This window comes from Lepidochelys kempii, chromosome 9 (genome assembly GCF_965140285.1).
Source record: "Lepidochelys kempii isolate rLepKem1 chromosome 9, rLepKem1.hap1, whole genome shotgun sequence".
NCBI classification, from domain to species: Eukaryota; Metazoa; Chordata; order Testudines; family Cheloniidae; genus Lepidochelys; species Lepidochelys kempii.
The window spans coordinates 16890123-16915077 of record NC_136388.1 but is presented as its reverse complement, the minus strand read 5'-3'; the positions used below and the strand labels follow the sequence as shown (position 1 = coordinate 16915077).

The 24955-nt window shown below is 40.1% G+C and overlaps 2 protein-coding genes across 2 annotated transcripts in view; one reads left to right on the top strand and one right to left on the bottom strand.

Moving 5' to 3' along the window:
- Positions 1-24955, bottom strand: part of PHC3 (polyhomeotic homolog 3) — a 112945-nt gene that overhangs the window by 77944 nt on the left and 10046 nt on the right. The window contains exons 4-6 of the mRNA XM_078854364.1: positions 24343-24420; positions 21100-21258; positions 16348-16446 (exon numbers count right to left, since the gene is read on the bottom strand). Of these exons, the coding sequence (XP_078710490.1) occupies positions 16348-16446; positions 21100-21258; positions 24343-24420 (336 nt within the window). The remainder of the gene's footprint in view (positions 1-16347; positions 16447-21099; positions 21259-24342; positions 24421-24955) is intronic.
- LOC140916865 (A-kinase anchor protein 4) lies at positions 5763-8234 on the top strand. Its single transcript, XM_073358752.2, has 2 exons — positions 5763-7164; positions 7264-8234. Exons 1-2 carry the CDS (start codon positions 5763-5765, stop codon positions 8232-8234), a joined length of 2373 nt encoding a protein of 790 aa, XP_073214853.1.

The following is a 24955-nucleotide window of genomic DNA, read 5'->3' as shown; positions in this document are numbered from 1 at the left end:
GATCCCATTCCACAAAATTTAGCTCTTTTATTTCCAATACTCATTGGCACATCTTTCACTTTTAATGGCAATCTACAATAGCTATTCAAATGACACTTGCTGTTCCCAAATCTGCCTCAAGACAACCTCAACAGCGCTGTATTAGTTAGATAATCAACTCAGATCTCATAATTACAACCCTGTTGAATTAATAAAAATTAACTACTTTCTTAAAAATCAGATAAATATGTGACTGGAAATGTTGTGATCTGGATACATGATAGTGCTTGTTAAACAGTATTCAGAGCATTGCAAGCCCATCAAATATTGGCTCTTCTTTGGTTCTTGGTTCATGAATGCTTCATGAACCAATCTCAATTTTTTTCATATCTGTTCACTTGAAAATATTCTGCAAATATTACAAACAATTGAGTTTACAGATTATTTACAAAATCTCTTTGGTCATCATTGGTAATTCACTTCAGTTAGCAGAGTTTGGATCTGGTCCGTGATTGAATGACCTACCTTTTACAAATTGGAGCCATGCCTCCAGAACTCATTGTGGCTTTGATTCTCTCAGGTAGAGGATGGACTCTGGGTGGAATACTTCTCTTGCTGTTGCCAATATTGAATACCACAGTAGCTTCTGACCACCACCACTACATTCAATGCCATCAAATTGGGCACCTACCAATAGTCTATTGGCACTTGTGCATGCATAATGTTTTCCAGTTGTATTATAATGGTGCCTCTGCCTCTTACATGTTCAACTGTGTGCTCCATAAGTCCAACTGTTGCTACTGTAAGGCATATGTCTGGCCTTGTTTTTCTGGTTTAAACTCAACTATGTATATTATTTAGTTCAGGGATATTCAGACTGAGGCCCTGGAGCTGCAAGTGGCTCTTTAATATGTCTCCTGCAGCTCTTTGCTGCACATATTAAAAAACTGTGTGATTTAATTATTAACCAATCCAAGTTATTAACCAATCAGGATGCTTTTACTATGTTATTAACCAATTGTCGAATACTGGGTCAGTCATTTTTCTGTGAGTATATAGTAAATGAAACAATGAATTCACACTACTAGGGCTTTTTTGTGTAATATTGATCACTAATTTGGCTCCTGAACCACTACGGTCTGAGTATCATTGATTTAGTTAATGATTTTGAATTGAACACTATTTTCTGACCATCACCACTATGGTATTCAAAAATGACTGTCATCTCTAAATCTATCTGCCACATACCAATAGCTATCACTATCTGTCTATGGTGGTTCCCAGCATTGAGTAGGGTGGGAGGAGAATTTTCGCCCATGCCTATGTCTGCCTTGGTAGTGTCTACATTAAATAACTGTATCTTTCACTGCCAACCAGAGGATTAACTCTCTGCTTTGTAGCTTAACTAATGTTTTGTTCCCATAAAAAAAAATTAATTATTGGTGATCGTATCAACACCTAAGCCACATCATGACTAGAAAAGTGTTCAGTGGAGGAAAGAAGGATTCTGTTGCCACAAAGACAACACAATGATACCATGCAGAAGACCATGGCCATTTGTAACATGGACACCACCAGCTTAGTAGTACAGTCATCCTCACAAGCAAGTACTGCTGCTGCAAGCAGTAGACTGCAGCAAACAAGCAAAACAAACACCACACCACCACAGCAATTTCTGGATACAGTGACAGAAGATAAAGTAGAAAGACTGAGGAGAGAGCATATGGTGAACTCCCAAATCCAGTCCTCAAACAAGATGAATAAAGAGTATTCAGATGTATTTGGCTTTTATCTAAACAAGATCAGATAAACATGCACTAGGGCCTGCTACTGAAGACCATATGCTCAACATTTTGTATTTGCATGCTTTTTATATCTGCCATATTTTGTTTATTTTAATGAATGGCTGTCTCGCCACACGGCCTATGAAGAAGCAAGTATGCCTATCAGCAAGGACAGAATCCACAGCACTGCAAAGCCATTCAATATACACACTAGGGCCCCAAATCAGCAAAACTTAAGCACACGGGTAACTTTACACACAAATAATCCCATTGACTTCAGTGGGACTATCCATGGGCTTAAAGTTAAGCTCTTGTTTAACTAGGCACCTAGAGCAGCAATCATCTTGGTGGTGGAAAATTGTGGTAAGTGAGGCTAGCTACTCACATCTTTTCAAATGCCAGCACAGGGTTTGTATTGGCAGATATCACCTAGTGTTATGCATATCCCTTCAGCACCCATGAGGCCTTAGACTTGTCATCCATGAGGCTGTCACAGCATTAGGCACACCAAATGCATTTGGTGAATGAGGGTAAATATCACTTTATGAGAGAAATAATTTATAACATCATATTAGTGTTATAACCTTGGCTTTTCCAACACACACAGATGTCCTTTGTGATTCAGGTTGCATCTGCAAATACACATTTTTACATTTTGACAGTATATGAGAAATGCAGTGAGAAATCACTGAGTGCTATTACACCTTGCACATGTTTTCTTTAGATTGCTACTGCTTCTGCAAATGCAGCCTGCATCACAAAGGGCATTTATGTGACTTGTGTTATTCCTTATAAGGTTATTATAAATCCCACATAATGTAATTCACTATTATTCAGCAAATGCACAGTGCGTGTGTACGTGTTGCTGCTGCTGGCATCAGAGATATGCACCCTGTGATCAGGTGAAAGGAGGGTACTCATTTTCTGTTGCCAATGTGTTTCACTGCAGCACCCAGACCATTCCACATAGTGTAAGAGGCTCTGTCGGGACTCTACAGTTATCACGCAATATATCATATCATTCAGAAAACATGTCACTATGTATGTGGGAGTTGCTGTTGCTTCCTGCAGCACTGTGCCATCCTGTATAAGTGATGACATTGTTTCAGACTTGTATAATAAAAATTTTGGCTTTTTCAGACTAGAAAAAAAAGGTATGTCAGAAAATAGTTCATCATTTCATCATCCCCACTTACAAATGAAGTGTGTATCACAGAGAATGAATGTTTAAGACTACACACACTATATGAACCCTGTAAACAACAAACCCATGTATTTCTGGATGTACATTGATGAAAATTAATGAACCATTACCTTCTATCCAGATGATAGTCATGGGTGTGTATTGCATAAAAGTGAATAAAAGTATATTCTGGGTGTGCTACAGTCTTTCCCCTACCAAAAGCTCGACCCTTTTAAAACATTTAATTTCATAACACACTGTATTAAGAATAAGATATTGCATAGCTGTGGCCAATGGCAAACTTTATACATCAAAATTTAACTGGCACTTTGTCTTTATGTACTCTGCAGAGAGTACCTTCCCTCAGCTGTACCTATAAAACACATGAAAAAGCAGACTGGTCAAGCCATCAGTAGTATGAGATGAGGGATACCCTATCACAAGGAAAATCCTTGCCAAAACCTCCACTAGCAGCTACAGAACGCGCCTCAGCCAACTCTGTCTCAGTGGGAACAGGTGCATCCATGGCATGGTCTTCCTCCCCAGCCACATCATGAACAGGAGATTCTCACCCAAAATCAGAAGCAACCTATTCTTCCAAAAACCCAACTGAAGAAGGAAATTTGTCAGCACAGTGTTAAGGAACAATGGCTGACCATTGACAGAAACATTCAAATAATCCAGAAATGCCTCTGACTGGTCATCTCTATCTACACTTCCCCACTGCCTGATATCTTCAGCCAGCAATTTCTGTTTCCTCTCTATTTGCTGACTGGCATTGGAAGCCACCTGAAGTCTGCACTTCAAGCTGTGCTGCTGCCTTGCAAAGTAGCTATTCAGAGATATGCTATGTAATATGATCACTCCACATACACATCAAATTATGGTCCCAGAAGTTGATGGAAATGTCATCACCTAGGCAACATCTAGCCTCAATCCTCCTCTTGACTACTGATCAGTATGTGTCTGCTGTATGAAACTGAGTGACAAAGAAGTACACTAATTAATCACAGGAAGAATTTCTTCCAGTCTCCCATAAAAACTTCCTATTTAAGTAACCTTCCTACTCCCATACTGTTCTTAGATAAAGACTGTATATATACAGGGTGGCAGGAAAAGGACTTCTCAGCAATAATAAAATGAATATGTTCATATGTAAACAAACATATGTATAGTCATACTGAATCTATTCATGCATACTTGCATTCATTTAAAATAACATTGTTTCCTTTCAGAAATTTATATATTCATGACAACTAAAGGGCACTGATTCTGTTGAAATGAACCAACTTTAGTATTGGTAAAGGACATATTTTAATATTGGCTCAGCTCTATAGGAAGTCTGTTCTACCTAAAAAGAGCACCTTCTTAATTAACAGATAAGCCTGTGTGTCTATTCAGTCATATCATCTGTCTTCAGTGAAAAAAGTAAAGATTTGAAGGGTTGGGGTTTTCTTTGTGTCACCCCCCCCACCAGCTTTTTACACACACACTCCATAGCCTTGCAAAGGCAACATAACTAAGAATAAAGATACCAAATGTAAATACCCCAACTGAGTTTAACGGGATTTGACTCAGACCCCATGTTATCTTGTTCATCATTATAATTGTTTACTAAATTCAAAACAGCTACACCTGTGCAATCACTAAAGGCAGAGAGGCTGCGTAAGGCATAATGTAAAGATTATGGAGTTGCACAAGCATCACAGAACATAATTGACATTTACTGCTAGTTGTGGTGATCAGGAGGGAAAGTAATCAGCCTATCAGATTCTAGACTTGTTGCAGGACAGGCAGTTAGGAAAAAGCTTTTTACTTGAAAATTGAGCACATTTAATCTAGAATGAAAGTAAAACAAGAAATATTGAATCCCATAATCCCAGAATGACAAAGTACATTTTCAGAGTTGAAACAGATATTAATAATGCATGGTTGTTCACAATGTATGTTAAGGTAGATAAAATGAAAGCTTGTGTTTGAACATGCCAAAGTGCTAGCATGTCTCATGAACATCTATCCTTTCAATACATATAGAAAAATCCCTAAATATTATTATCCATACAACTGCCTCCCTGTCAGCACCAAAACTACCACAGCAACTATACTGTCATGGGCACTTGTTCTAGCCCCCATTCCCCAGTGAGTAGAGTAAGTAACAAAGAGAGAAGTTAATTTTGCTTTGGTTTTTGGGACTAATAAAATTTAGGATTGGACAGGACAACAGCATATGTCACATATTTTAAAACATAGTCTCAGGATGTCCTCCAGAAAAATATCTCCAAGGTGTTTGTCTCCAGAGGTATCTTCTCCTTTAAAGCTGAACTCTGTGTTGTATTATCAATATACAGATCTCTCTCTCAGGTGTAAGTATTACTATTTCCAGCAAAAATACAGCTTAATGCTTTATTTGTCAAGTCATAGGTTGCCTTTATCCTTGGTTATGGTTATGAGACGTGCTTCTGTTTATATGATGAAATAGACAAAGACACCACCCTCTTCTCTTGCACCTCCTGTATCTAAATCCAACTTCCCCACAATGCAGGACAGACTTCTCACAAGCTAAAAAGGAAATAAAAATTATAGCAAGTCCGTGTTAAATAATTGGAAACACACCACTAGTTGTTGGCAAAAATCTCTTCTTTATGATGTCACCACTACTATAGAAACGATGTGTTAACAAAGGTGAAGATACCATCTGGCAGTAGAAGACCATGGCAAGTTGAGAGAGGAGGCAACATCTCGAGTCTGGCAGGGTCATCACAGCAGCTCATCTAACACAAGAACACTGGTTACAGTTCTACTTTTAACCTGTAAAGATGTCTCAGGAAGTTGACTGGTTACATAGCCAAGCAGGTGTGTGTAAAGTAGACCTCTACAACCCTGATGAACAGAAGGACCAGGACCGGAAAGTGATCTGTTTTGTAGATGTCTCCAGCCTGAATGTAAAGGGCAAAGATTCAAAAGCAAAGAAAGCTGCTAGCCAGTACAGTAACATCTCTGAACCTTCAAATGAACTTGATCTGGGCAATCTGGAGGAAAAAGAAGTCATTGTAATAAAGGACAATGAGAAGCAAAATCATTCTAAAACTGAAGGAGCAGTATGTCTTTTCAAACAAGGTTCAACTGATGAACTCAGCATTGTGAGCTGGCTCAACAATGACCTTCAGAAATATGCAGCTGGACTCCAGCATGCACTGACCCCTTCAGATACCCCTCAGAAACACAAAGACAGCAACACCTTTGTTGATTCATCTTTGTCCCAGAACAGTGACACATCTTTAAAGTCTGCCGGTGCCCAAAAGGGAAAAAGAGATCCAGATAATGTTTCATGCTATGTAAATAAGCTCTGTTCTTTGGTTTTTCAAATGGCACGTAAAGAGATCGCAGATAAATTGGAAGGTGCTGCCAGTAAGTGTATACACCAGGCAATTCATGAAAATAACAATCCCCGTGGTTCTGTGAACAAAACTGCATCACAAACAGTGAATGAATCCACTGCAGCAAGCACACAGAAACCCCAGGGTAAACTACCATCCCCCAGGCCATCTCAAGAAAAGACTACCAAGAAGGAAGATACTCCAGGTTCTAAGAGAACATCACTCTTCTATGGTGAGATGTCTAATCAAAGTGGCTGTAGACAGGGGGAAAAGTCTGATAATAAACAAATGTGTCAGCAAGTAAAACAGTCTGGGCAAGATGATTCTGGTACTTCTGTGAGCAAGGGGTTAATGGTTTATGCAAATCAGGTTGCTTCAGACATGATGTTCTCATTTATGAAGACCATGAAAGTTCAAAGGAAGGATGGTAAGACACTCCCAGCTTGTGTAGTTTTGAAGAGAGTAATCCTCAAACACACCAAAGACATCATATCAGACTTGATAGACTCAACCATGAAAAATCTGCATAATGTCACAGGGGTGCTCATGACAGACTCTGACTTTGCTTCCACAGTGAAGAAGAATCTATATAACATGGGAAGCCAGAAATCTATTGAAATTTTGGAAGTAATGGTAAGACGGCTGTATAATGTCCTTGTAGCAGAGCAAAACGATAAGGGACAGTCCAAGTCTCACAGCCTAGCATATTCCATACTGAAAACGGCATTCCCATCAGACTCAAAATCTCAAAGTATGCAGTTTGCAACACTGAAAACACAAACACAAAAGAAGGATAGGGAAAAACCAAAGCCAAAGATGTATACCTGTGCTGAGAAAGTAAGTGAGCACATAATTAAGGAGGGACTAACCATGTTGCATTCCAAACAAACTGCAAGCAAAGCTCCAGAAAAGGTAAGAGGGAATCAGGAAAAAAAGCCAGAAAAGGTCAGCACCTCAATAGAGTCACTAGCAAAAGACCTCACTGTGACAGCATTAATGTTGCTACAACAGCACTTAATCCAACAGACAAACAGTGGCAGAGATTCAACCGCTCATGATTCAGGCACTTCTTCACTTGGGTTTGTTTCTCGTGAATCTCATTTTGAAAAGGCTGGGAAAAGCCAAAGCTCCAAGTCTCTTGCAATGGCTGCTGGGTCAAGGAATATTCCCCAAGAGCTCAACTCCCAAAAGGGTGATATATCAAGTATCCTCTTATCAATCATCCAGAAGGTCTTACGTGAGGCTGGTTTCAATATAGATGACAATTCCAGTGAGACAAACAAGAGTTTTAAACAGGTTGCCACTACTGATAGTGAGTCCAGCAAAAAGGCCTTATCTACACAGCCCAGTTCAGCCATAGATCAGTTTGACAACATGGATCAGGTAAACAAGAAATTTATTGACCAACTGGTGGAATCTGTGATGAACTTGTGTTTATTCATGACTAAATGCAACAATTCTGATTTAGCGATAGGTGACCTATCAGATGAGCAAAATGCAGCTGGTGCTTCATTCTCAAGAAACAAATCCACAGCTTTTGATAAAGAAGGGTCAAGGGAAGCTTCACAAGTGAAGTCAAGTGGAAAACAGCTATCAGATTTATCATCCGGTTCTGAAGTGATAGTGAACAACCAGAATACCAACAGCAGCACACAGAACCAGGAGCTCCAGGCTATCCTCCAGTGGATGGCTGCTTCCCACTTCAATGTGCCCAATCTGTCATTCATGAATGAAGAGGAAGGGAATTTGAAAAAGCTTCCTCTGTTGGCTGAAAAAGCAGCAAAGAAGGGCTGCAGCGTGGGGGATATTATCCAGGAGGTAATGAGGTACTTTGAAAAACAACAGATTGATGCCGCTGTGGGAAATGTGTCTCGTTATGGATTGTTGGACTGGCTGCTTGCTAACCTGTGAACAAGTGCCAACTCTTCCCTCTCATGTTACTTCAGCCCAGCTAAATGCCCATCTTAACTCCCTGCTGGAATAACAAGAACAATACAACTGATTTTCCTGAGACAACACTACACTGAATTCCTCAGGTTGTTACGCACTAGCTGAGCAATATCATCAATAAAAAAAATACCACCCCTATTGCCATTAATTCTTTTATTAAGCACTTCATCAGACATTTAAAAATTGCCACACACATACTAGCCTGAGGACAGTACTGGAACAAAGATAGATAAGATAGATAAAGCGAGGAAGGTATCCACCAGCAAGATGCAGAGGCAATGCCGTAATGAGAAACCTAGCTCCCCTGCCATAAGCTGTTGGAAGTGGAAGGGTACTGGAGTTTTGACTAGGGTGTTGATCATGGGTCCTGCTCACAGGTTTGTCTTTCATATCATCCTCTGACTAGCAGGTGTCAGATAAAAACTTATCTCCATCGTCCATTAGTTGCTGGAAAGAGCTTTTTGTCTCTTCTCCTTCCTCAGAACCTGCTGGATGCTACAGGGAGTAGAAGGTGGGATTGAAGAGATCTGTGTTCCTGTAGCTACTTCCCAGTCACATTTGTGTGTCCTCCCCAGTGAGTTTGCCTCTGCTCCTGCTTAGAGCCTTCTAAAACAGCTGTAGCATAGAATTAACACAATTCTTGTCAGTTCTGCTATCCACAGGGTTCAGAACGGTAGCAGTAAAAATGAGCAGAGTCTTGTTAATTTTACACTGCTGCTGTTTGGCAAAGTTACCAACAGCAGCAGAAGCACTGGAGCCATCTCTTTGCAAAAAAGATGAAGCAACATTAATTTATGCTCTGTTCATATTTGGAAGGTTTTTTTCAAAACCAGAAAGGCTAAAAAGGTTGGAAATTTTAAAATCAAAATTTAGATTCTGCAGAGGTTAATGGATCCTCCTTGCCCAGAGTGAGTGTATTTTTCAAGCCCCATACTTCAAGGGACATAGTCAACTTAAAAATAAAAAGCATACATGTATCTGTAAATATATATGTAATATTACAATAACTGAAAGTTTAGAGATTTTTTTTCCAATTTATTTACCTTAACTGTACAAAAATGGCTGTCAAATGAAGTTTCACTATAGCAGTTCCCCATTTGTTTAGATACAATGTAGTTGTAAAACCTCAAACGAGCAGAGTGGCACAAAGACAAATGTGGTCCCTAACATTACTTTTAACTTTCTTTTCCCCTAAACCAGTGTTTCCCAAACTTGGGACGCTGCTTGTTCAGGGAAAGCCCCTGGCGGGCCTGGCCGGTTTGTTTACCTGCCACGTTCACAGGTTTGGCCGATCGCGGCTCCCACTGGCCGTGGTTTGCTGTGCCCGGCCAATGGGGGCTGTGGGAAGCGGCGGCCAATATGTCCCTCGGCCCGCGCCACTTCCCGCAGTCCCCATTGGCCGGGCACAGCAAACCGCAGCCAGTGGGAGCCACGATCGGCCGAACCTGTGAACGTGGCAGGTAAACAAACCGGCCAGGCCAGCCAAGGGTTTTCCCTGAACAAGCAGCGTCCCAAGTTTGGAAAACACTGCCCTAAACAATTAATTGATTTCAAGTTGACACTGTTCCTTTAAAGCAATACAGATATTTGCCCTGAGATATACACCAAATTGAAAAGAGAGATAGGGACTATTAAGCCCACTTCTTCTCATGATACTATATACCATACATTAATATCAAAGGAAACATTCCCCATGTCAGAGACAACAGGTTATCACAGAGGCGATATTAGGGAGTTTAATCCCGGAATTTAGGATCTCCAGGTATTTTTAGTCCTATAATCCCAGGATTTCAGGAAAAATGAGAGATAAACAACTACTGTGCAGCTGAAAACTGATCACAAAGAAATAAGTTCATGAAGGGTTTTCTTTACAAACGTATCACGTTTCCAAGCATTTATAGCAATGGCCTCAATTCTTCCAAATCTTTTGGACAGAGAATAACTTTCCACATTTACTGTGGGGGTTTACAAATTACTTCAATTTTGTTGTTTCTTTATGTCAAAATATTAACATAAATGTAGTTTCCTTCAAAAAAAGGATTCAGAATTGCATTATGTAGAGATGCTTCAATGTTGCATTTTAATGTTTCACTTGGATTAGTACAGGCACAGGTGGTAGCACCATCTATTATTAAGGTTGCCCAGCAGTTGCATTATAAATACCTTATTTTGAGTTGCATGTAACTTTGTCAAACTTTAAACAGTTTGAGCTAAATTTTTCAATGCCAGATGTCTACCTCTGACTTTTGTTTTGTTTTTGAAAATTTTAGCCAAAATGGTTCAGCCACTTCTGAAAGAAAGCCTAGGGGAAAATACATTGTTTTGCCCAAGTTAAAAAATTCTGGCAGCTTTTTCTTGGAAAAACTCTAGCATCTCTGTGCTTTGGAGCAGACACATGAAATTTGGCTGGAGAGTGAACTTTGTTTCAGGGTTGTGCCTTGTGCCCAAACTTGACCAATTTACAAGCCTCTGGGAAAAAAATGACAGTTTACACATGCTCAGCTGACATATCTTAGATTTTAGCAGCTAAATTCCCCAAAGATTCCATAGACACTGGGCATACTCCAGCCCAGGCTGAGTTTTAATTACGGCGCAGGTATAGCTCTGGACTGCTGCAGGTTATGCCAGGTCCAGATCCGAGCACCTGAGCTGAAAGCAGGGAGACTGTCTCTCCTGCACTGTCATTGACTCACCTGCTGGGTCCAGGCAAGCTGGAGGAATAAGTTGCCTGGCTCAAATGCAGAGGGGACAAGAGCCAGACCTGCAGGAGGACTGAGGGAAGAAACTGGAATAAGGAGCCTGGGGGTGAGGGGACAGAAACTGGGACAGACTGAGAAAGGTGGGGGAAGGAGATGAAGACAGATCTCACAAGGATGGTGGGGAAAGAACTGGGACTGGCTGGACAAGGAGCTGAGGGAGGGCATTCAGACTAAATCAGGAGCCCAGGGAGGAAGAATGGGACTAGGAGCCAGTGGGAATGGTAGAATGGAAACTAGGACTGGGAGTGTGAGATGAGAAACCTGAGGAGTGGGATGAGAAGCCTGAGGAACAGAGTTTGGGACTGGTTAGGTGATGAGAATGAGACTAGAACAAGGAGCCCAGGGGGTAGGAAGAAACTGGACTGAAACAGTGAGAGTTTAGAGAGGATGGGGCAGAAGGGGTCCCAGTGAGGAGGGGATCAGAATCTGTGCCCACTGAGGCACATTCACGTCCAGAGCCTGGAACAGAATCCAAGATCCCACTGCAGTCAGCAAGTATCTAAGAATCCCTCCCCTTCTAGTGCTGCTCCACACAGAGGATGACAACCTATTACAGCTATCAGTTACTCCTTAGCTCAACTGGCAGAGATTTGTGTGGTGAATCTAAAAGTTCCATCCCTACTGACCACCAATGTGGGTGTCAATATGATGCCAAATGATGGAATTTTTTTCCAGTCTGTTTTTTTTAAAAAAAAAAAACTAGGAAATTACATGCACAAACTACATTAAAAGAATTAGGTTTTCAAAATCAAGCACTCAAGTTAAAAAATGCCACTATTAAGGTTGCCTATGCAACCTTAATTCAGCCACCTTGTGCACATGCATTCTGAGAGTCTTTAATTACTTGATCGCATACCATTTTTTCCAAAGGACTCATTCAGTACACAGAATGGGCCTGCTCTGGGGGTGGAGCAGAGTTGTGAAGTGAAGGAGACTGTTGAGGCAGGCATCCTACAGACATTTGTTGCAAAACTAGGAAGGTGCATTGTGAATGAGACAGGGAAGTGCAGGAAGAGAAAGGATGGTCTCATGATTAAGGCAGCTGAATGCTGCCCTACAGAAATAAAGTTGATACCTGCCTCGACCACTGAGTTCCTATGTGATGTCAATCAAACCACTTAAACTGTACTTTTCACAGGTGGTCACTAGTTGTGTGTTCCTCATTTTCTGAGTGCCGGACTTAAGACCCTGCAGTCTGATCTGCAGAAGTGCTGAACACTCTCCGCTGCAAGTGAAGTTAATAGGAGCTGTGCTTCGAACATATGAAGTGATATATAATCAGGCTTGGCAGAAACTGATTTTTTTATCATTTTAATGGACATATCAATGTTTATTTTTAAGCAACTTTTTCAATTATCATCTATTTAAATTTTGACAGTTGAGGAAATTATACGGTGGGTCTGATAATTATTTAATGTCAGTAGATGTTGAAATTCAAAATGTTAAAAAGCTATATAATCATTAAAACACAAATTCTCAGCATATGATGTCAAAATGTACAATGTAAGTACCCTTAAATCACACTCAGTCTAATAAGTTCTCAAGCAACATTTTTCTTACTTTGGTTACCTGTAAATTCCAATTACCAATATAAATATTTTTGTTGGTTTGTGTGTGTGTATAGTGAAATTGACATTTACCAATAAAAATTAATCCTTCCAAGCCTTATTAGAATGCTAAGCATTCTGAAAAATTACCAATGGGCACCCAAAAGTAGTAGATATTTTTCATAGAAATGTAGGGCTGGAAGGAAGCTGCAGAGATCACCTAGTCTAGTCCTCTGTGCTGAGGAAGGACCAAGTAAACCTATACCATTCCTGACAGGTGTTTGACTAATCTGTTCTTAAAAAGTCCAATGAGGCGGGACTCCACAACCTCCTTTGGAAACCTATTCCAGTGCTTAACTATCCTAATAGTTAAGTTTTTCCAAATCTGTAACCTAAATCTCCATTGCTGCAGATTAAGCCAAATACCTATTGTCCAGCCTTAACATATTTGAAGACTGTTATCAGGTCTTCCCCCGTCATCTTCTTTTCTCAAGACTAAACATGCCCAGATTTTTTATCCATTCTTCATAGGTCAGGTTTCTAAGCTTTCTATCATTTTTGTGGCTCACCTCTGGACTCTCAGTTTGTCCATATCTTTCTTAAAGTGTGGCACCCAGAACTGGACACAGTACTTCAGCTAAGGCCTCACCAGTGCTGAGTAGAGTGTGGGACATTTATCTCTCGTATCTTACATACAACACTTCTTTTAATACACCCCAGAATTATATTAGCCTTTTTCACAAGTGCAGCACATATCTGAATCATAGTCAATTTGTGATCCACTATAGCCCCAGATCCTTTTCAGCAATATTACTGACTAGCCAGTTATTCCTCATTTTGTAACTGTGCGTTTGATTTTTTCTTAAGTGTAGTACTTTGCACTTGTCTTTATTCAATTTCTTTTGCTGATCTCAGACCAACTCTCTAAATTTCTCAAGGTCATTTTGAATTCTAATTCTGTCCTTCAAATTGCTAGCAAACACTCATTGCTTCATGTCACCTGCAAATTTTATAAACACACTCTCTGCTCCATTATCCAATCATTAATAAAAATGTTGAACAGTACCACACTCAGAACTGACCCCTGCAGAACACCATTAGATATGTCCCCAGAGTTTGACAGCAAACCACTGATAACTTTGAATATGGTCTGTGAACCAGATTTGCATCCACCTTATAGTAGCTTAATCTAGACCACATTTCCTTCATTTACTTTTAAGAATGTCATGTGTGACTGTCAAAAGCGTCACTAAAAATCAAGATATATCTATTGCTTCTATCCATCCACCTTTCACCTGCCACACCTCACCCCAGAGAGGAGCAGAATCATAGAATATCAGGGTTGGAAGGGACCTCAGGAGGTCATCTAGTCCAACCCCCTGCTCAAAGCAGGATGAATCCCCAACTAAATCATCCCAGCCAGGGCTTTGTCAAGCCTGACCTTAAAAACCGCAAAAGAAGGAGATTCCACCACCTCCCTAGGTAACTCATTCCAGAAGAAAAGTCCTCCAAGTGGCCTGGAGTGGCCAGTCAGGGGCCAGGAGAGCCATATAAAAAGGAGTTGCAGAGACAAAGGCAGACAGTTGTTGCAGGAGCTGGAAGAGAGAGGACCATATTCCTGGCTGGCTGAAAGAGCAGCAGGACCATGGACAGTTCAGTGCAGGGACCAGGGGCTCCTGGCTGGCTGTGGGGATTGAGCCAGAACTGAGCCTAGGTAGCGCTGCAGGAAAACAGAGTCTCCCAGGAAGAAGCCCTGGGGAAGGTACAACCCCATAGAAGAGCCAGGAGAAGGTAAAGACTGTATATTCTGGAAGGGGTTTGTTCTGTTCCACCTACAGACAGTGTGTGTGTGACTCAGCCCTGCGGCTGAGTCACTGAAGACCCACTGAAGAAACCATTGACCAAGGACAGGAGGCACTCACAAGATCTGGGTGCCACCCCGTTCCACAAACTGCAGGCGCATGCACTTGACCAGGGTGGGCCCCTTGTGTGAGGTGAGTGATGACCCTGTTACAGTAAACTGATCATTTTCAGGGCCTGAGTTCTGTACAGTAAATAAGACACAGGCCACACACTGAACAGTGGGCAGAAAATAAAATATTGAATCGCTGTTCATTAAGTATTATCCACTAAAGACTGTATTATAATGCATACACATAAGGGCTGAATTAAAGTTACACAGGCAACAAGTAACCTTAAATTGTGGCATTTGCTAACCTTTGGTTGATTGAATCTGGCACCTTAACGTTCTTCTCACATAATCTTGTGTGTGCAATAGGTTTATACAATTTTTTTTCCAACCTTTAATGAGCTTGAATTGTACACAATGCATAGAATGAGTGTTACTTATCCCCAAGGACAAAAGCCTTGGAGTAGCTGTGCTTCCACATTCTTTATTATTGTATTCTGAGCGTAAGTTGTGGGGTTTTTTTTGAGTCTGAAAAGGTCATTGTGGCAAGTCCAATGCAACATCAGAATATTCTGTAATTGAAAATAAGCCTTTCTTGACTATTGTTGAAACCTGAATTTCTATTTCAGAGTAGCAGCCGTGTTAGTCTGTATTCGCAAAAAGAAAAGGAGTACTTGTGGCATCTTAGAGACTAACCAATTTATTTGAGCATAAGCTTTCGTGAGCTACAGCTCATTTCATCGGATGCATAAAAGTGGAAAATGCAGTGAGGATGTTTTTATACACACAGATCATGAAAAAATGGGTGTTTATCACTTCAAAAGGTTCAAATGGCCCACCTTGATTATCATACACATTGTAAGGAGAGTGATCACTTTAGATAAGCTATTACCAGCAGGAGAGTGGGGTGGGGGGAGAGAAAACCTTTTGAAGTGATAAACACCCATTTTTTCATGATCTGTGTGTATAAAAACATCCTCACTGCATTTTCCACTGCATGCATCCGATGAAGTGAGCTGTAGCTCACGAAAGCTTATGCTCAAATAAATTGGTTAGTCTCTAAGGTTCCACAAGTACTGAATTTCTATGTTCATTGTATGGTAAAATTACATCTAGCCACCCCTCAACAGAATAGCCTGGCCCCAAACAATAAATCTACCACCATGCAAGCAAGATCTTCTGGACATTTTCTCCAACCTGTTAGTAATACCTCCACCTTATCCAAGATCAGTTTCAATCAGCTCTCCCATGAACTCATCAACCTTGATCAGACAGGGAGAGGGTACTGAGACTGAACCCTGGGATCTGAAAGGATGGTCCGAATAGATCCAGGTTCTATTAACATTACTGAAAACCCTGCCACTTTTCAATTCTGTGGCTTCGTACACATTGAATAATAACACATGCCAATATGTAAATTCATATTTGTAAGATGTAGTAATCCTTTCTACTAAATTACTTTTTTTTAAATTAGGTCAAAAAACAATGGAACTATATGAAGAACTGTCATAAATGTAAACAACATGAGAACCAAACAGTAAGGTCTTGATCTTTAAAGGAATGCATCTGCCTCATAGCAAAGCAAGACATACAATGTAACCTACAAAATAACTATTGCTAGGTGAGTTGTGGAAGACTGCCGTTAACTAATTATTACTGTAACAAAAAAAAAATGTATCTATGGTTTGTAACATCTGAAAGCCAAATATTCCATGTATTATGTTATGACATTAAAGAGAGCACATTAAGGACTTATAGATACTATTATAATATAAACATGGAAAACATATACACATTGATATTTCACATAGGGCTCTAGCTCAGTGAAATGGAGATACAACAAATCCAGGCAAGCTCACCTGAGTAGCTGCAGACTGACAGGAAGAGGAGGAAGATGATGAGACAACAGGAATATCAGACTGGACAGCAGCCACAGTGGTAGCAGGAGTAAAAATCAGCTGGGAAGACAGAAAAAGAAAACTGAAGAAAACACAATTTACAGATAAAGTAGTCAGGTAACAGTAAAACCTTGAAATTTACAAAATAAAATGTTTTATAGTAGGGAGTAAAATGTGTTACACTTAGGGATGCATGAATTCTAATTTAAATTTTTGTTGTCTTTAACTCAACTTTTTTTTTTAAAGCAAATATTTGTGGTATCTCAAACTATACATTATATAAACAAGTATTTTTAAAAAATTGTTCTGCATTTTAAGGATAATTATACTTTTGTACTTATAGGTTGCCTTCCATCCAACTGCCTCAAAAGAGGCTTACTTAATCTTTCTTCCATTTTACAGAGCAAGGGGGTGAACAGAGGCACAAAGTCAAGCAACCAGAGTCAGATAAAGATATGGAATGAAGCAGCAACAGAACCGGACATGTCTTGACTCCCAATAGTCTGCTCAGACAACTGGACTACAGTGTCTCAAAATGAATTTTCAAATTAGAGAATATCATGTTTAGTAACACAAAGTGACTCTTTTTTCAAGTATACACTAAGTGTTTTGTGGGGAAAAAACTGTCACAGCTAGAGACTGAAATCCTCTGTTCATTAAGATAACATACCATACAGATAACACCAATGGAAGCTTCCCCACAAAGCACCACCAGTATGTCTCAGTCATGACCTGCAAGGACTTTCTCTAGGGACAGTTCAGACTCTGTCCATTCTATCCTCTCTAGAGCCAGGTGCTGAGATTGCCAACAAAATTGCAAATGAGTTCTAATGGTGGTGGGGGTTTGGTGTTGTATATTGTCAACATTGTTTTAAAAATATTTCAGTTCATCCACTGCAAGAGACAGAATAATTTGTAGGTGTAATACTAGAATTCCTCAGAAGAATTACTCTTGCAAAAAAGGCAAGAAAGAATGCTTTTAAAGGATAGCCAAAGAGGTTGACGAGGATATCCACTCTGAACTAAGCAGACTACATGTCTGTTAAAATGAGACCATGGAACAGTTAATTCAACAAACAAGGTTTCATAAAAAATAAAAACAAAATGGCCCAAACCTAAGGTTATGATTCAGGAAAAAGTCTTCAAGATTGGGCCCTGTAACAGAGTCCTGTCCCTTTAAGGCTAAAGGAAGTAATGTGAGAGACCAGTCACCCCATTCCATGTGTCTGGGGATGGCAGAGGAAGGCTGAAGGAAACCCAAACAGCCACTGGGTCAGAGGAAGATAGTGTCTGAAGGGGGCAGGGATAGGAAAAACCCAGGTCATTGCTCTCTATGGCAGCAGGAAGGCCTAGGCCCATGAGCCTTGTAGAGTGAGAGGAGCAAGGCTCCCTACCCAGATGTTTAGGATAATTAGACCCACATGGGAAGGGTCAAGGGAGTGGTCAGATGATGGGGATGGATGACTCAAAAAACAAGGTTCCAAGCCCAGTCAGGGAGAGCTTGCTGAAGGGAGGATTTAAAGGACACCGTCCAACAAGGAAGGTTGTGAAAAGCCCTGAACTAAACAGGGGAGTCTGCGGATGGAGAACACCAGCACTTGAAGCACACAGTCCCAGAAAGGAGGACTTGGGGGACCCTGAACCTAGGGTTGGATGAAAAGGCAGCTCTTTTGAGAGCTGGGTTAATGTTTAATAAATTAGAACCCAAAAGAGTGAGAATATTGTTCCTAAAGACTTTGGAGTGTAAATGAATTATATCTGGAAACTGAGGTAGGGGACTGCAGTGACATGCCACACTGCATGAGGGTGAGCTTGGAGACTGCACTCTCCTACAGGTCTTAAACAAAGATAGTATTTTATATTATAAAGAGAACTGTATCATAACTAAAGAGACATGAAAGCGTATCTTCTGCACTTTCCACATCACATCTGAATCTCCCAAGACTCAGTAAATAGCTGCTCTCAAATATCTAAAAGGGAACTGAAATGAAAAACTACTGATATTGTATTACTGCTGTACACTACAATAACTTACATTATTTACTTGAATTGAGTGTCAAATGTTGAAATACCAATATCACTGGCATTGGAGTGGGGGGGGGGACCTGAGTAAATTAGCTGTTCACAAGAGCTAGACAACACATACTGAAAAGTTAAATAGATATACATGTTGTGACGTGATCTGATTAAATTATGACCATGCAAATCATTGTTGCTACCACTGTTGTATAATTGCAGCAAATCTTATACAAAGTGTGACACGTGGCCAGAAAGGGTTAAGCATTCTATAGGCTAAATGACCCAGAGTCAACCTGTAGAGACATGTTAGAAAAGTATGTGAATGGTAATTAGGGCCACTCCATGCTAGATAGGCTAGAACTTTGAACTGCAAACCTGTATTGTTAAGAATTGGATGTGCCCCATTCTTTGCAAAAAGAAAAGGAGTACTTGTGGCACCTTAGAGTATATAAAGTCTGCTGCAGTTTCCACGGTATGCATCCGATGAAGTGAGCTGTAGCTCACGAAAGCTCATGCTCAAATAAATTGGTTAGTCTCTAAGGTGCCACAAGTACTCCTTTTCTTTTTGCGAATACAGACTAACATGGCTGTTACTCTGAAACCATTCTTTGCAGTTCACCCTAATTGAGTAACTCCGTGTGGCTCCCCTGGGACTCTGGTCACACAGGTATATATTGTGTCTTTTTCCATCCTATTCAATACATTAGGTATCCACCATTAGCTTTATACATCAGTCTCTTTGAAACTCCCTTTATTTATTTTTTGCAAATTGGAGACAGCTCCTTCCAGATGTCCACAATACACTGGTAGCATATACTAGATTGCTGCATCTATGGTTTTAACTACTTTCCCAATAAGTATGTAGGAAATTTAATAGGATAAGAAAAAGCTCTACCAGGGTGTACCTATATTGTTTTGCAAATCTCAGGGGGACGAGGGGATTTTTCCTAAATATAATTATAGGTCCCAATCGTGCAAGCCTTAGGCATGTACACTGAACCCTCACTAGAATGCGGGATTTGGGATCCATGCGTGGTACCATGTTATAGCGGGGACCACGTTAAAATGAATTGCAATTAAAGTAATTCAATTTGGGATCCATGGCCACAACCACGTTGTATGTGAATTCGCGCGAGGGTCCGGTGTACTTAACTTCATGCACTGTGAGTAGTCCCACTAATATCAAGAACCCCTATTATGGAATGAGATCTGAAGTCGATGGGGAGTACTCAGTGCACAAAGCACATGCGTAAGTCCTTGCAGGACCTGGGCCATAGCTTGCATGCAAACAGAAATATCTCTGGCCCCACACCAGCACTGAATACCACCTGGATGGATCTGTGCACTTGTGCAGAGCCCCAATGCCTTCGGTGAGGCTCCGCACAAGGGCAGGGGTCTGCCCATGCAAAGCCCACTGCAGGACAGGAGCCTGTGCTTGCACTGTGAACAGCATTAAATATTTTAAATCTCCATAATTAAGGTTTTACAACAGTCATTTTCTTTCACTGTAGAATTATTCAAACTTTGAAAATTACCCTGTTTAAAAACATGAAAATACAACACTGACAGGAAATTGCAAAAATCAAATGAATCCCATATGAATCTTAACAGAATGAAATCTATAGACCCAAGTCAGTCTCCAGAGGCAATACTCCATCGAAGCATATTCTTAGTTAAATGTGAGAAAGCTTTAATCAAGAGCCTGTGAACTCTGATGTTAGAAACACATTAGAACAATCTGCTGGGAATACAGACGGCTACTGTATGTCTAGTCATATATCCACTAAACAAGGACAGATGTTCTTGTCCTATTTTACAAATGTTCAATCATCTCATCAAATAACATTGAGCTGTTCTAAAGCAGAATTTCTTTTTTCTGCTCTTAAAGGACTAAACAGTCCCTTTGTCTCTGTGGGTCACATTGCTCTAAGACAGGGGTGGACAAACTTTTTGGCCCAAGGGCCACATCGGGATGCGAAAATGTATGGAGGGCCGGGTACGGAAAGCTGTGCGTCCCCAAACAGCCTGGCCCCCGCCCCCTATCCAACCCCTCCCACTTCCCACCCCCTGACTTCCCCCCTCAGAACCGCCAACCCATCCAATCCCCCCTGCTCCTTGCCCCCTGACCATCCCCTCCCAGGACCCCCCGCCCCTAACCGCCCCCCCCAGGACTCCCCCATCCAACCCCCCTTGTTTCCCCCCCCCAAACTTCTGCTCCATCCAACCATCCCCTGCTCCCTGTCCCGACTGCCCCCCGGGACTCCCTGCCCCATATCCAACCCCCCAGCCCCGGACCCCTTACCATGCCGCTCAGAGCAGTGTGTCTGGAGCCGCACTGCTTGGCCAGAGCCAGACGCACTGCCCTGCATAAGCGCGCAGCCCCGCCGCGCACATCACTACCAGTGCAGCGCCATGGCTGCGGGGGAGGAGGGACAGCAGGGTATGGGGTCGGGGGCTAGCCTCCCCAGCCAGGAGCTCAGGGGCCGGGCAGGACGGGCCCGAGGGCCAGATGTGGCCCGCGGGCCGTAGTTTGCCCACCTCTGCTCTAAGAACTATTTATGTACAAAAATAAGCTACCAAATTCCCAACACTGCCTGAAGCTAAAGATACCTGAACCATTTACAAACAAACAAACAAACAAACCAGTAAAACTTTCAAAAATTAACTGTGAACACGGCAACTTGTGAAACTTACCATTTGTGCTCGGAGGTACATTTGAGCCTGGCTTGCACTCAGGGTAGGAGAAGTACTCCCCAGCAACATAGTCTGTTGGGTTATACTGCTGCTAGTGGTATTGGAGGTCTGTGAACGGCTTATTAATTGTGGAGATGTAGGAGAGGTGGAAAGGTTAATCTAAGGAAGTAAAAACGTTACTTTGGTCGTGGCCCTTCATCCTAGGTTTTAAAGTCAATCAGCCTTACCAAATACATCAAGGCAGTTGTGGCATCCAAGCTGTAAAGAATTCAGCAATATTTTGATCTAAAAAGTGTATGACTGCTAAAGATTCTCATCAAAATAAGTCAGCTACTGTGTGAACGCTCATGCAGTACCATTTTTTTTATAAGTAGCAATATTAATGTGGCAGTATTATACATTTTCATTATAATAATGCAATTTACATGCAGCCATGCTTGGGCAGTTCAATCCATGAATTGAAGAGTTACTTGTCACCATAAGTTTTATTTTTAGTTTTGCATTGAACATGAAACAGAAATAGCTAAAGCATAAACAATACAGAAATGTGTGGTCTGTCACTAGTTTAAGGCACCGATTCAAATCAGTGGCATCAATAATCCACACTGCAACACGATCTACTCCTTTTCTCACACCTTCATATTCATGTACTGCCCCTGTCTAAATTAGGATGGAAAACAAGGAGTTATTTACATATCACTACAGAGGTGCATGTTTATATAAATGAAGTAAACAACAAAAGAGTTCACACAGGTAAATTTTCAAATGAAGAAATTCACAGTATTTTGGTAAAATTGTAAACTAGTGAAGATAAAGAAGAATGTGAAAATGTTGGCTTAAAATTTCACAGGTTCAGAGATAACTGGCTTCAAAGAATTGTGCACTGGCATAATTCACCCGGATACAGGTTCTAAATAATTAATGATTCGTGTGTACATAAAAAAAAAAAAAAAGTAAATGTGGGGCCTAGGTTGCATGAATGTTATTTTGAGGAACACAGGGCCATTACAAACAAATCCTTAAATACCATTGCCAATTTAAAATTTACACTGTGCATTGTATTCTTCACATGAAAATGCATAATTCCCAATAATGAATGTTTGGTTTAATGTAAGCATTCTTAATGAATGATAAACTGTCATTGTTGGATCAATAGGTGTTTTTGTGAGTTGTGAATGGAAGTTCTAGCTAAAGAATGAATGCACTGGAGAAGACAACAATTAATTTATTATGGTTGAACAGAAACAAAAACTAATTAATGAAAAGGTTATTTAACTATGGATAATTTACCAGAGTTACCATGACATGAAGAAAAGATAACATAGTTTTCATCTGATGATGCCAGTTGTTTGTACTATCCAAAGAATTACACTTATTTTATGCTAAATGGCCATAGAACGTTAAAAGTCAAAGACTTAGTGTGAAGTGTAGTTGTAGCTGTGTCAATCCCAGGATATTTAGAGAGACAAGGTTGGTCTCTCTAAATACTTAGTAGTCTATTATAATTGTTAGTAATCCAACCAATTATTATACATTAGTTTAATATAAAGTGAGTTACTACAAAGTAAAAAATAAGATTAGCAGCTCAGAATTAAGCTCACAACTAGGAAAAACATTAGGATACAAATATTTTGCAAGCATAGTAATCTGTCACATCTAGTTTTTCAAAGCTATTCCATTATACAATATTCAAAAGTGGAACCTACTGAAACAGTTAAATCTGTCTTCCTGAGACTTATGATGTTTTGACTTTGAAGATATTACACTTCCCGGCATCGCCACATTAAAATTTTGCTATGCTTGTACTGGTTTTCAAGGAATCAGAATCTTCAAATTATGTGTAATCGCTTGTCTGATCTCTGTATACAGTTATCATGAATGCATACACAAACCAAGTATCTATATGAGAAGATGGCCAGATATACTTAATTGGCCAATTTGTATACCTCAGTTTAAATGCACAATGACATTTAACAATGACAATACCTAGTGTTACAAAATTAGAAATTTGATGCAACAGTGAGCTTCTGAGATTTTGAAAAATTAAACCTTATGTTTACTTTAATCTGTTCCTCAGCATTTCCAATTAACAGATGCAAGTTAACAGACTGACAAGCACTTGTGTAATAGCTCCCTACTAAACACATGTATTTTATGAGACCATAACTGCAAAAAGCCTTATGTCATACAAATAAGGTGTGGCGTTTTAAAGGAACAGCATTGAAAATCTGTAATTGTAGAGGCCAAACAAAGTGTATCTATTTTTGCACTACGCCAGTGATTTTCAACCCCTGGGGTTCCACAGACTATGCCTAAGGGCTCCGCGAAAGGCTGCAGATACCATTCAACAGTGGTTTTCAACCTGGGATCTGCAGACTGTCTAAGACTTCCAAATGGGTCCACACCGCCATTTGAAATTTTTTTAAGGGTCCGCAAATGAAAAAGGGTTGAAAACGACTGCACTAAACACAGTGGCCTGTAATTCATAAACAACAATTGGGTATTTGTGTACTTTAACACTGTGCCTCAATCAGAATCTGAAACAATAATTAGTATAAAGGGTAATATTGTGGAAACTAATCTGAACAGCTACCACAAATAGATACTTACTGAATACAGTGGTACAAGCCAGCAATTAATATTTTAAGAAAAATATTAACATTTGGGTGTCTAAAGTTAAGTGCCTAAATCCATATTTAGGCATGACTAAAAGTGGTCTACTCTTTTAAGGTGCTAACTACCCACAGCTTGCTCAGCAGCTCTGAAGATCAAGCTACCTTTATTTAACTACCCACATATGGATTTAAGTGCCTAATTTTAGATTTTCAAATTTGAAAATTTTGTCCAATAACTGTAAAATATTGTGCAACTTAATGTTAAATTATGCTTCCTAGAAATTGTACTTAGTATTTTCTTAAGATAAAGGTTGAGATTTTCAAAGGAGAATTGGGCAACTAACTGTCTTGGATTCCTTTGAAAATCCCAGACTAATTGGGGTACTAGTTTAAACACATGATGTCCTTTTAGAGGAGTGTATCTTACATTAATTAATGATTCTATGATCGAATACATCTTTTTTACCTCTAACTACTACAGTCTCATTATGTACCTACTTCTCATTATGTTGCAATAATTTTAGTCAGATTTATTTATTTGAAACATGAAAAATGTTTTCTTTACAAGAAGTTGCATTATAGCCATTGAAGGCTAGGATGGGATATAGAACCTTGTTTGATTACATACCGAGGTCTGTGACATGCTTGACTGCTGAGTGACGCTCCCAGTAGGTGATGCACACTGCCTTCCACCCGACAGGCTTGCCTAAATAGCAAGAATATATGTTAAATACGTCAGCTAAGCGGAAATAAAAAAAAAGTTTAAACAGATACTATTACATGAGCCAACAGAAACCCACCTCTAGTTTTACCCTTTCTCTGAATTACCAGTAAAAATAAATAAATTTTACCCAGTAGAGTTAGGGATCTGTTTACAGCACAGTGTACTCCAAACTATGGTCCTAAACTGCCCAGTGTCCTCAATTCTCTCTATGTTGGCTACCTTTGAATCTGTTTACAACTTTTCGCTTTTATTTGCATGGCAATCTTGTTTTGCTTTTGGGGGTGAGAGCAGGGTTACCTGTAATATGGATAACAGCCTAAAACATATCTGAACAGCAAGGAAACAGGATCCACTTTCTAATTAAGAATGCAATCCCACTATGCTTACTCACATAAGACAACCCCCATATATTTTAATATGTACTCACATGAGTAAGGATTACCAGGTCAAGTCCTGTGTGGATTGTATTTATTTGTTTTAAATTCAAGGTCCTTTATTGAACATGGATGCAACATCA